Source organism: Phalacrocorax aristotelis, chromosome 10, assembly GCF_949628215.1.
Source record: "Phalacrocorax aristotelis chromosome 10, bGulAri2.1, whole genome shotgun sequence".
NCBI lineage: Eukaryota > Metazoa > Chordata > Aves > Suliformes > Phalacrocoracidae > Phalacrocorax > Phalacrocorax aristotelis.
Window position 1 is genome coordinate 8,406,992 of NC_134285.1, and position 12,701 is coordinate 8,419,692.

General features: G+C 37.4%; 1 protein-coding gene across 1 annotated transcript in view; it reads left to right on the forward strand.

Annotated features, from left to right (window-relative positions):
• Positions 1-12,701, forward strand: part of BAIAP2L1 (BAR/IMD domain containing adaptor protein 2 like 1) — a 43,785-nt gene that overhangs the window by 25,206 nt on the left and 5,878 nt on the right. The window contains exons 4-12 of the mRNA XM_075105021.1: positions 5,104-5,165; positions 5,260-5,331; positions 5,666-5,803; positions 7,196-7,348; positions 7,793-7,960; positions 8,727-8,877; positions 9,985-10,192; positions 10,510-10,587; positions 10,924-11,089. Of these exons, the coding sequence (XP_074961122.1) occupies positions 5,104-5,165; positions 5,260-5,331; positions 5,666-5,803; positions 7,196-7,348; positions 7,793-7,960; positions 8,727-8,877; positions 9,985-10,192; positions 10,510-10,587; positions 10,924-11,089 (1,196 nt within the window). The remainder of the gene's footprint in view (positions 1-5,103; positions 5,166-5,259; positions 5,332-5,665; positions 5,804-7,195; positions 7,349-7,792; positions 7,961-8,726; positions 8,878-9,984; positions 10,193-10,509; positions 10,588-10,923; positions 11,090-12,701) is intronic.

A 12,701-nucleotide genomic window follows, 5' to 3' on the forward strand; every position in this document is an offset into this window, starting at 1 on the left:
AGGACAACAGGAGATAAATAAGTGGTATAATTAAAGCACTTTGTCCATTCGCAGACATCTAAGAAAGTCTCCCTGTTAAGAGACTTGAATTTTTTTAGAGTGGCCTCCTCTAAATAAAACAAAATTGCAGTATGTTTCAAGTAAGGTGATGCAATTAAGACATTTATTGATTCTAATATTGCTATTCAGTATTTTTAAAGTTTCAGTGATTCTGTTGGTAGCTGTTAATATTTGTTTCTGTGACAGAACTCTCCTCATAGAGTTCCATTTTTGTTTTGAACTTGAAACAATTCTTTTACTCTTCTATTCCTAAGAACAGTCAACATAAGCTAAAAAGGTAAATAACCAGTACAATCACCCAGTACAAACAGTGAGGTTGAAGTTTAACTGCTGCAGAAGTTCTGTATTCTGGCCTTAGAGTATTTCTGTTAGAGATTGCTTCCCTTGTTTTTCATCTACTGTGAAGACAGTCTTCTACAGAGATCTTCTTGCTCAGGGGATGCCATGTACGGAAAAATAACTGTTACATGTTTTGGGTTAGTGATTTTTTTTCTTCTTTTTTTTGGTAATAAAACCAACAGCATTAATGGAAGTTTAGTCTGTCTTATTTTCTCAATACAACCAAAAGCCTTTGTTAAGCCTAAAAATATTCCACAAATTCCTGAAGTTTCAGCTTAGAAGATCTTTCTACCTGTGCATTGAACCTATTTGAAACTAAAATAAATTTACCATGGAACTTGGCATGACTGTTCATGGTCATATTTCAGATTACAGTTGTATTATGCAGCCTGGTTTCAAGAACCATACATGAGAAATGTGGGGGTTTCTTATCATTACGTTATTTAAGGTATTTGAGATCTTCCCCCAAAATCCCTTTCTGAAAGAGATTTTCTTCTCTTCCCTGTAGAGCACTTAGAGTAATAGCAAAATAGCAGAACAAATATCTATAAACATTTACAACTAATTTTTGTTTTCTAAAACAAATGTGGGAATATTTAATGTACCTCTTTTATGCACAAATATTTCATGTTCAGGGTGTGGGAGAATGGAAAGCAGAAAAATATATTTGAAAGGCAAGTATTTTAATAGGTATGTTTATGATCAAGACTGGTGGTTTTGGTTTATTAATTTGTTGCATAATATGACGCCCAAAACTGGTTCAAGTTTACAGTATGTCTGCCACAAATGAGACTTAAGTGGTCTGTTATCATGCACTCTAGTCGTGTCATTATGTTTGATAGGTTTGGGGTTTGCCAGTAAATGATGACAAAGTTCATATTTGGTTATTATGTATTATGAGCTCTCATGTATAAAACCTGATCGCGAACAGTTTTAATGCATACCAAAATATTTTCAGTTGACGTGAGAAATACATGTTTGTCTTTACCTTTAGTCTTCTGTACCCTTTTACAAGATGAATAAGTACTGAACATTAGAGTCTGGCCTTAGGTTATGCTGTTATTAATCCAGAGTAACCCGCTGTTTTATTAGATATATCCTATAATTTACCATTGTAATGAAAATCCAAATGTTATACTGAAGTTGTTCAATTTCTACTCAGCTTGGACACTGTTACATGCAGGTTAGGGGTTGTTTTGCCTTTCCTGAATTAGTCATCTAGAAAAACTTGTTTCCTTATGTAAATCTTATTTGGGAGGGCCATGAAAATGCAGCTAACCATTATCTTAAGCTGGCAATAAAAAAACATGATATATGTTCATGGTAAAAATGTTCTCTATACGAAGTGCAGAATCCGACCTATAATTTCAACTATAATTTGAATCTTAATAGGTCAGAGTGTGCTTGCTATGCGTTCTTTTCAAGATGTTGATTCAAAACATTAAAGAGGAAATTAAATGGGTGAGCCAGTACATACAGTGTCTGTGGATTACCGGTGGCAGTAAGGGGATTCCAGCATAAAATGGCTTTTGCCAGATGCACAGCATACAGGGAGTCTTTGGCTGAGAGAGAAAGAAAATACATTTAGAGATACAGTCACTGATGCCTAAAAATACTATTTAAAAGTGTTCTAGAACACTCTAAAATAAACTCGTAAAATAATCCAGCACAAACCATTTAGAAGGAAGTTTAGTTTTTGAAGTTCTCTTCATTTCAGGGCATGTTTTGGCAGTATTCTTTGTAATAAAGATGAGAAAACCTGTTTCTAACCAAGCATTCAAAGCTGAAAGACTGGAAGGCTGCAGTCAGTTCAAGTGGTGTGTGAGACAAAAATAACAACCTCCGAGCGTCAGGTTTTCCATTCTTGACGCACCAGGTGAATGGGTTGTTTTATTGAGCGTTTACACTGTGGTGGCAGGGCAGGCCAGAGGAAGGGAGTGTGAAAGAGGGACGCGAGAGCTGAGTCAATACCCGACGTTGTTGGATGTCTGTCAGTACTTGGAACGCTAGGGTTGGCTGTGTTAGCATTGCCAAGTATTAGCTAAGTGTGCTGCTTTGGCAGCAGATTCTCAGAACATACTTTTTACAAAGAAGGAGAATAAGTTCATTTTAAAAAGAACAAAAATCTATATGGGCAATTATTCTCAGGGCCATTTCAACACTCACCCTGAGTTTCTATAACTTCCCAAACACCCTTCTAGTCTGCCTATTTAAAGTCAAACAAACTTTGTAATTTTTTGTACTTTTTTTCCAAATCTCTTTTAATGCTATTTTCAAGTTGCAGATAAGTGTTTACAAAACTCTTCTGATTTTAAAAGCCCGTTAGTCTAAAATGTATCTTTTCAGTTGAGTTCAGTGAAACAAACACTGTAGGCTAAAGTGCGTTCTCTTCTACAGCCTTAAAATAACTAGGTGGCTTACTCATGTCCGCTACTTCAAGTGTTTATGTAACTACATTGTATTTACTTTTCTATTGCATATGAGCAATTAATTACTATAGCACCTCTCGCTTCCCATGTATTTGTATTTCGGTAGTCACCAGCAATTCTAAATAAGAACAATAAAAGCATCGCACTCTGTAGGCTGTACGGAAGGACTCCGGGGGGGGGCGGGGAATACAGCACCCCTGTCTCTCCCTCCCATCTACTGCCCGGAGTTCGAATTCCTTCTTCTTGCTAATCAAGGGGTTGACTGTTCTCATTGTGCTCTGATTCCTTCTTCCAAGTCTTCTGTAGCCTGTTGTGCAAAGTGACCGTAGAGGTCAGGACTGGCGCATGCAGAGGGACTCCTGAAAAGTCGGGAGACACGCATGTTTTTCTTCTTGAACCACCTCATGTTCCCCCTTAAACAATAATGCAGATCCACGTTTTACATTTTGTTAAAGCCTGCTGTGGCATACCGCTTCACGGGATGGGAGATACGGTCCTCATTTCAAAGAAGCTAAAATTTTGAGATGTTGTAACTTGAAAGTGACAGGTAAGAAGGGAGAAAGGTGATAATACATACGCAGGCACTGTGGGGATGTATCTATGTTCCATGGGCAGGTTACCAAATCACTAGCACGTGCTTTGGGGAGACAGGTTTTGATGTCTGGGGAGATGTTGAAAAAGATGATGATAAGGTTCTCATGGAAAGTTCTGACATTCATTTTATTTAGACAATTGTTGTAATTATCTGTACTTTTTGGGAGCTTTCATGTGCACTTGAATGATCTGAAGAATTACAGAATTATAAGTTTAACTCAGGAAGAGTTCTCAAAGAATATGGATGGTAGAAAACATGATTTGTAAAGCAGCGTGTCAAACAGTGTATCTTTTTTTTTCCCTCCTTTGAAAACCAGAAACTGAGAATCATGTAAGGTAACAAACAGAAGGGGGCACACAGAGCAGTCCTATGCAGTGACTCTGCCAGTGATAAGTAATAAGGATTACAGAACCGTGTGTAGCTTTGTAAGGCCTGCCCATACATTAGGACAGCACTATTGCAGGTTTCATACTGCAAGCACCTGTATGGCTACTCCTTCACAGTGGGATAACTGCAAGGTTGAGCAATAGGTAGATTACTGGAGGAGGGATGTGAACCAGCTGTGGAACTCAGCCTGCTGTTCTTGCCATGGAAATGGAATGACAGTGAAACACATCTCTAGACAAGACTTCCAGATGCTACACAGTATGGGAACCTGATTGTGGCCCCAGCACTTCCAGTTTTTTGTAATGGCTCCTGGTTGAGACCCAGTAACTGTCTACAAGTCTAAGTGGGTGAAGTCAAACTGGGTGCTTCAGGACACTTCCAAGTACTCTCCTCAGCAGTATGCTGCAGTCTCCCAGACGAGACTGGCACACACTCAGTGTGTCGGTGCCAGTGCAAAGAAGGGAGTGGGGATGATGTGGCCATCTGTATCCAGAGCAGGATGATGTGGCTGTCTGCCTACAGGGCAGGGCCGCAGTAGACACAGTTTACATTGGTTTGCACATAGAACCGCACCCAAAGGACTGAGGTATTTTTCTTCTATGCCCTCCTAAAGCAAAATGAAACAGTCCAGCTTTTAACTGCTCGCAGTGAAGAGTAAGCTGTGTAACCCTGTGCTGGAAGACAGCGGAGTATAATAGGCATATTTAGGAACTGTTGAGAGGATGCTGAGAAATATACTTCTTGGCTCTTAGTAAATGCCGTACAGTCAGGCTGTAATCGCCGATAAAACACTCACTGGGTAATTTCCAGAGCTGTTCTGGCAGGTGTGCTGTGAATGAATTTGAAAGGTTACTGTGTTAATTCTGAGGGTGCAGTTAGTTAAAAAACATTAATTTTCAGGCTAAAAAGTGGATAGCAGCTATTCGGATAGTAACAACTATCTCTAGTTCTTATGTACTTTTCTCTGACTTGGCAAGAAAAGAGGCTGTTACTAAATCAATATGAGCTATTCTGGAGAGAAGGAAGTATTTCTTTTATCTGGCACTCCACGTCTCTTTTGCATAATAATGCATGATTAATTATTCTTATATCACTTCTGAGCTGCTTGGTTTGTCTGTGGCCAGATGTAGTTATTTAAACTGCTGAGATGAACAACAGCAAGAAATTTCCTATCCCTCTTAAATACATTCTAGTTAATAAATACATTAGTCAAATGTATTTTATTACTGCTCTTTGTTAACAAACTTAAGAACACTATGAAAGAAACAAATATGGTTGTATGTTTGTCAACAGGCCAAGTTCTTGTAGAAATTTCAAGAACACACAAGAAACTTAATGACAGTCTAGAGGAGAGTGTAAGTTAATATCTTTTCTTAATTTATTTTTTCTTTTGAAATTATAAATTAATTTTGCCAATTTTAATAACCCTTTGTTCATTTGCTTTTAAAGTTCAAAAAATTTCACAAGGAAATTATATCTGAACTGGAGAAGAAAACAGACCTGGATGTAAAATATATGAATGTAAGTACGTTCAATTCTAGAAGTCCTAATTTATTTATCTGCTGCCAGTCAAAGAATATTTCAGAAATTGTTTTCCTAACAGTTAAGCTGAATTCTAATGTATTGCTTAATTTAGATAGCTAAACATGGCAAAAATTTTCATGCTTATTTTGAGTTAAAAAGGGAACCGATGTATGACCTAATGGCATTTTTAAACTGAAGTTGAGAAAGGCAATTGCCTAACTCATTTGATGTGTATTAGTGATATCTCACAGATTATGGTAATGCTTTTTAGTCACTTACCCAGTTACATTGCTGAGTGCATGATGAGTTGTTTTAAATGCTTTGATTGCAGGCAACTTTAAAGAGATACCAAACTGAACACAGAAGCAAATTAGATTCTCTAGAGAAGTCTCAGGCTGAGCTGAAAAAAATCAGAAGGAAAAGCCAAGGAGCACGAAATGTAATGAAATATGAGCATAAAGAAATGGAGGTAAGCGGATTGTCTCTGAAGTTATTTGTTTCTTTCTTTGGTAGGAGAACTGGTCAAGAGAAAATGTTAAGCTATTACAGGTCACATCTGAGCATGGTTTAAAACTTGACTTCTGAAGCTCACCACAATTTTTGTATATGCAGTGTTATTAGTTAATACACTTAACTCCTCTGTAGGTTGTTTGAACAGTTAAACTCTACAATTTCAAAGAACATGCATTTTTAGTTCCTCAGAGTTGGCTTATATTAAAGGCACTCCTAGAGTATGTATTCCCGTTGAAATTAAGCTCTGGACTGCTCAGCTCTACATGTTCAGAGACTTCTGCTTCAGTTTCTAGGTTTCAGCTCTTGACTACTACTTGGCTTTGTTTTTTTTTTTTTAAAGTACCTTTGTAAATACACCTTTATGCAGAGGTTTACACAGGGAGTCAGCTATGCTATGCAAAGTCAGTAGTAATTTGCTGTAAATTAATTTCACAAAGTAGGCAAAAGCCAACTTCTGTTATCACTTATTAGTCCCTTTCCTACTGATCTTAAAACAGCATTGCCATCTTGAGGCGAAATAAGAAATAGCAAGGCAATGAAGAGAAACTTTATTTTAAATAGTAAGTCATATGCTGGTGGTTATGTACCTCTCAGAAAATACTTGCCATTGATATTTTTATTTGCATGATACTTTTATTTTATGCTAGCTTATGTGGGGTTTTTCTCCATCTTTTTCTATTTCAATTTTCTTTTAAAAGAAATCTTTGTTTATAACATGGTACAGTAAACATAAATAGCACTAGCTCCTATCTCTTACTACCTGTCTTTTAACCTGTATTCATAACAGGTTTTATTTTTTTAAGGTATTTTTAAGGTAAGAATTCAAGGATTAGCCTTTAATCACAGTTTAGCCATGAAACCTCATAACCTCAGATATATATAGTTTAGTCTTTTTAGTGACTCATCTTCCCCTCTCTAAAATGAAGTAGAGATTTGTCATAGCTTTGTGAGAGTAAATATAACTGCTATGGAGCAGATGAAGGTAAATAGTCTAATCAGAACACCTGTGGCCTTAAAATTGCTCAGCACAATTGCTGCTTTGATGTCATATTCTTATTTCCTGCAGCATTTAGAGGCTAAAAAACTGCTTCTTGTTTTGCCTTGCTTCGCTCCCCCCCCCACCCCATAAGATTATTGATTGCCTGTAATAAGAATATACATTTACCTGATGAGGGAAGTTGGGTGTGTGCATGAAAAGAGAAAGACTTGGAAGCAGAGCCACCCTACCCCACCCTCCTTTCCAAAAGCTCTTCTAAGGCTTTTGGAGTTTGCTTCAGTAGTTGGATGCAGTTATCAAATAAAACTCAGATACTGTATGTGTCTTTTTTTGTTTTCTTTTTTTCCTTAGTATTTGGAAACCGTGAGCTCTCGACAGAGTGATATTCAGAGATTTATTGCAGAAGGCTGCAGAGAAGCTCTCCTTGAAGAAAAAAGAAGATTCTGTTTTCTGGTTGACAAGCACTGCAGCTTTACCCAGCATATGCACTTCTATCATGTTCAGGTCAGTAGCGTGAGTGTGAACAGAAATGGAACTCCTGAAATCTATTCATACAGGAGATCAGACTGCCATAAGTAACTAAGATGGCACTTAGGAACACTGCAGTGCCAACAAGTGTTGTGATCAGTGTTTGCAATGCAATATTCTCTTAAATGTATTGTAGCAACAATAAAGGGTTACTGTGACTTTTTAAAAAAATCATATCTAAAGAGAAAAACATATGGACTGATCAGGTATTTCCACTATCTGACCCTGAAAAAGGACAGTCTCTTTCTACAACATATTATTTGCTTCAAAGAAGTATTACTTAAAAAAAAAAAAAATCTCTGAAGAGACTTCCATTTTGCTGGTGTTACAATTTTTGGTATAACAAAAATTAACAAGTAGGTCTGTGCAATTTTATGAAAAACCATGTGTTTTGACAAGTACCTTTTAAACTTGATGCAGTGTGCGGACTTCCTAAAATCCAAGTTGCCTGGGTGGCAGGAAACCTGTAGCGATGCCACCAAAGTGCCTGAAAAAGTCAAAATAATGATAGACGAAATAAGGACACCTGGTTCCACACCAATATCAGGAACTCCACAACCTTCACCAATGATAGAGAGAAATACCACGGTATGTTTTCCTTTGATGGTTCAACTTTCTCTCTCTTAAATGGGAGCAGAGTGGCTTCACTAGCCTCCTTTGTACCTAAGCGTTTGGGGTGGAGTCTATGCTGTACCTCAGCTGGAATATGCTGGGCTTGGGTATGAAAGCAAAATCATTAAGCTGAAGCTCTGCTACTGCAAAAACACACAGTAGAGTAGGCAGAAGCACATATCCAGGCAAGGCTCAGTTTTCACCTGGGTGCCTAGGACTTCTGCAGAGCCCAGCCTCAGGACTACTTCTGTTCTAACCATTTTATTTCCTACGTTCTTATCTGTAAATAACAGTAATTACATATAATAAAATGTCATTTTTAAATTTTCTTTCAGTCTTCCCTCCATGATTCTTATAAAGTATTACAGCACGTTAAATTCTAAATCCTCCCTGTTTGTACATTGTGTCATCATTAGTTGGTGAATGATATTAGACTTCTTTAATAAAATGATATCAGTAAACTTCTAAAAAAAATCTGGAGATTATCTAGGTGTAACTGCTATTTTGGAAAAAAAAAAAAAAAAAGGCTATCACCATGTTCCCACTAACAAATGTCTATCAAGGGACAGAAGCTTCTTACTAACTATTCTATCAGCAATTTCATAGGAACATAAGGACTTTCTGACAGGCCTGAACATGTATCATTTGGGAATATTTAAGCATTGCTTTTTAGAATTTAATGTTGCAAGTAAGTTGTCACGGTCTCCTCAGTGTTGTGATACTGTTGTTTCTGTGACTCTAGATTGGAAATGATTTTTATCCTCATAATGAAAATGCATCCAAGGTGCCCCCTGCTCCTACAGGCAGGGCCTACACTAGTCCACTAGTGGATATGTTTAACAATCCTGCAACAGTTCCAAAGACATCTTCTGAAAAACTAAGTAGTTCAGCAGGTGAGTGTCACTTTGTTGCAAACTGTGTAAGTAGAAATGACATACTATAGTGTTTGAAATTATCTTATGACTTCTTGACTACTGCGATGTGAATTCCAGGATGTATGGAGAAGTAGAAAATGGTCTTTACAAAGCAACCTAACAGGAGAAATCTGTGTTAAAAGAGAAGAATTGTTTGCAGTAAAACACAGGTCAAGATCAGTAGATGCTATTTTAATCACTTTCAGTGTATCCCTGAATTAACCCAGCTTAACTGCTCTTACGACTTCCAGTCTTAACAGAATACATTCTATAATTTTGAACAAGATACCTCTGATCATTTCAGTACACACAAATAAACATAAACTACTCTTACAGTCTTGCTTTGCTTTCCTTTAAGGGGACGTAGCAGTTAGGGAAGCATGCGCATGCGACAAAATGAGCATAGGCTTGTATTTTTTCTGAAATGTAAAATCCTATTAAGATTTCCTTTCTAAATTTCTAATATATTGATTTTTTTACTGTCTCTGCTATAGGGAGGAAGGGGAAGAACTAAGCCTAGATCACAACATAAGAAATGCAGAATTCTTCAATGTGATAATAGCAATTCCAACATTTCTTCCTTAAAAATGCATTTACAATATATTGTACTGGTCAAATAACATACAATTTTGAGACCTCTTTTATGTTGTCTTCTGGTAAACATCTGGTGTCTGCAAAGAGCAGTATGAGTGCTAGGCACATTTGAAACGGAAATCTTGGATTTCGTATACGCTCCATGTTCTTTTAGAATGGAAAATTTTCAAAGGTCTTTTATGGCTGTGAATGTTTAGCATTTTTCATGCCAAAAGAGGAAAGTAGCAAGTTAAAAATTACATAACTTTTAATATCTGTTGGTTCAAGTTTATTGGGGGTGGGGATGCATGTAAACACATGTGCTATTAAGAAGCTCATGGTGATAAACATTGGCAGATAATTGAGGCTTGTCTAAGTGGAAACAAAGCAGTACAAAGTCTCAGAACTTGATTTGCACTTGAGTGTTCCTTTATTTACCTTTTTTCCTGTCAGACTATTAATTGTACTTAATTTCGTTAGTGTGGGGCTAATGTTGCCTCTTTTTTTTGACAGAGAATTCAGACGATGCCAGTTTATTGCGTTCAACTTCTGTTGCCACAGGACTAAATATAATGAAAAGGCAAAAAGTAAAGACAATCTTCCCACATACTGCTGGAAGTAACAAGACGTTGCTTAGCTTTGCACAGGGGGATATCATCACGCTTCTTGTAGCTGAAGAAAAGGACGGCTGGCTTTACGGGGAACATGACACAACTAAAGTGTAAGATAATCACTGTATTACCCAATTTGAACATGAAGGAAAAACGTGTCTCATCAGACTTTGTTAGCAGATATTAGTACATGGGTTTCCACCTTTTTTTCTGGCTGTCATTGACTGGGGACTTGGAGCCTTTCTGTAAGGTACTAATCACTACTCTTATTTTAGGGAGATTTTGGACACTAATTTGGTATCATCAGAAATCAGGTCTTTAAAAGTTAAATCTCAGTTCATTGAGTCTACTGTTTTGTCCACTGCTGTCTTTTGAAAGATAGTTCCGATTTTATGTAATATGAAATTTTAAAACTTTCCCATTACAGAAAAGGATGGTTTCCATCATCGTATACTAGGCCACTAGAAGAACCAGTGGAAGAAAAAGCATTTGTCCCAGTGCCAAGGTACTGCTTTGGGTGGGGCTTGCAGAAATGCCCACATATTTTCTAAAACTTATTAAAAATGTTATTTTTCTGCTCATGTTCTTTGTTCAGTAACATATATGGTAAATACTTTCTAACAGTCTGTAGTATGATGCCTTGATTACATTAACATGTTTTAATGGTTAGACAAAGACCCAAGAATTACTTCACCCTAACTTTAGAGTCCCACTGACTTCAATGGGATTGTACGCCTTTATTCACTTTCAGCTTGTGCACTTTTGTGCTTTCCTAGGGCTAAAGATAAGTGAGAGAGATGATTTACAGGAACTGAAAATGTTTGTTGGGTCTGTCTTGCAGCTCTGCACCAATCAGAAGTATTAGTTCTGTAAATCTTGTGGAAAAAGGTGATGTTGTCCTCCCACCACCAGACTACCTGGGGTCTTTGCAAACAGATAAAAAAATGGAGTCTTCCAAAGGTACTACTATTAAAACACCAACCGACAGACCAGAAAACGCAGGTCTGGTAAGTAATCAATACCGTGAATCCAAATGTTCTGCCCTACTTTCTTTTGACCTGCTCAGCTGAGCACTTAAATGAGGCCCTGGAATATTCTACCTTAGCTACGTGTACTTGACTTCAGCAGCCCTTCGATGCAGCTGTCTTCAGGAGTATCATGGGGTTTTGGTATTAATCCATCTGTGGCAATAGGAAGGGGGAAGAATTGTTCAGGGACAGAACTAAGAGTACTAGGAAACTTACTCTGCATAGCAAACTTCTTGAGTGAAATATGTGAAACATGAAAGTAGTACAAATCCATCATCCTAAGTGATATTAGAGCTATTGTGGGACAGGGGATTTAAAACAGCATAAACTCTGTATTCAGGAATGCTTTACGCAACCCCATGAAAGTTAGTGGTGTTTTTGTGGATGTGCAGGCAGATATACATGCTAACTAATGTCTATATTCAGCAAAACCACGTCTGAGTGGAAACACATTTTTATGAATAGATAATGCTGTATAAAGCTAGTATTTCTGCTATTAAGTCAGCATTCAAGCAGTGATCCAAATGAATTGCTTAATCAAGTTAAGCAATTGCTAGTCTTTCTTGCTGCTTGTTTAAATATTTTGCTGATGTGTACCTAATGGTGATAAATGTTTTTGAGACTTTCTTCAAAAAGCCTCTTGAAGCAGAAATGACATTTTGATGACAAAAAAAAAAATTTCTGTGATTTTATATATGCATATAAAACATAGTTGTCACTGCTAAAAATGAGACTCTACCAGAGCAAGATGCAAAGTTCCATTAATAGGTACCACAGCAAACTTCTCAGAAGTCAGGAACCCTATAGTTTGCTGCCAGTAGCTAAAAAATTCACATTTTATTATTTATTGGTACAACTAAAAAATTTTGTATAACAATATAACATCTAAACAAATTTTGGGTTGTCCTGGCAGTTTTTGCTATATAATCTGTTGAATCATACAGTAGAAAATGAAGTGGCCTTTGTAGATTTGTGCTTTATGGAAGTAAAATTAACTAAAGAAATTTAAAAGAAAAATAAAAGTAGAAAACTTAAAGAAGCTGGAAGTTGTTTGCATCACATTTTAATTAATGGTGAAAGAGTCCGTTTAAGTTCAAAGGATGACAGAATATTTATAATGGTACTCCTGTATAATGGAATGGCATCAGGAAACAATGGTCCTCTAAAATGAAATGGGAGGAAAGGAGGCTTCTTTGAAGTCTACTTTTAGGGTGTCATGTATATCTCTACTTCAGCAAGGCTTCTGACACTGTCTCCCATAACATCCTCATAGGTAAGCTTAGGAAGTGTGGGTCAGATGAGTGGACAGTGAGGTGGATAGAGAACTGGCTGAATGGCAGAGCTCAAAGGGTCATGATCAATGGCACAAAGTCTGGTTGGAGGCCCGTAACCAGCGGTGTTCCCCAGGGGTCTGTGCTGGGTCCAGCCCTGTTCAACGTATTCATCAATGACCTGGATGTAGGGACAGAGTGTCCCCTCAGCAAGTTTGCTGATGTTACAAAATGGGGAGGAGTGGCTGATATGCTGAAAGGCTGTGCTGCCATTCAGCAGGACCTGGACAGGCTGGAGAGCTGGGCCCAGGGGAACCTCA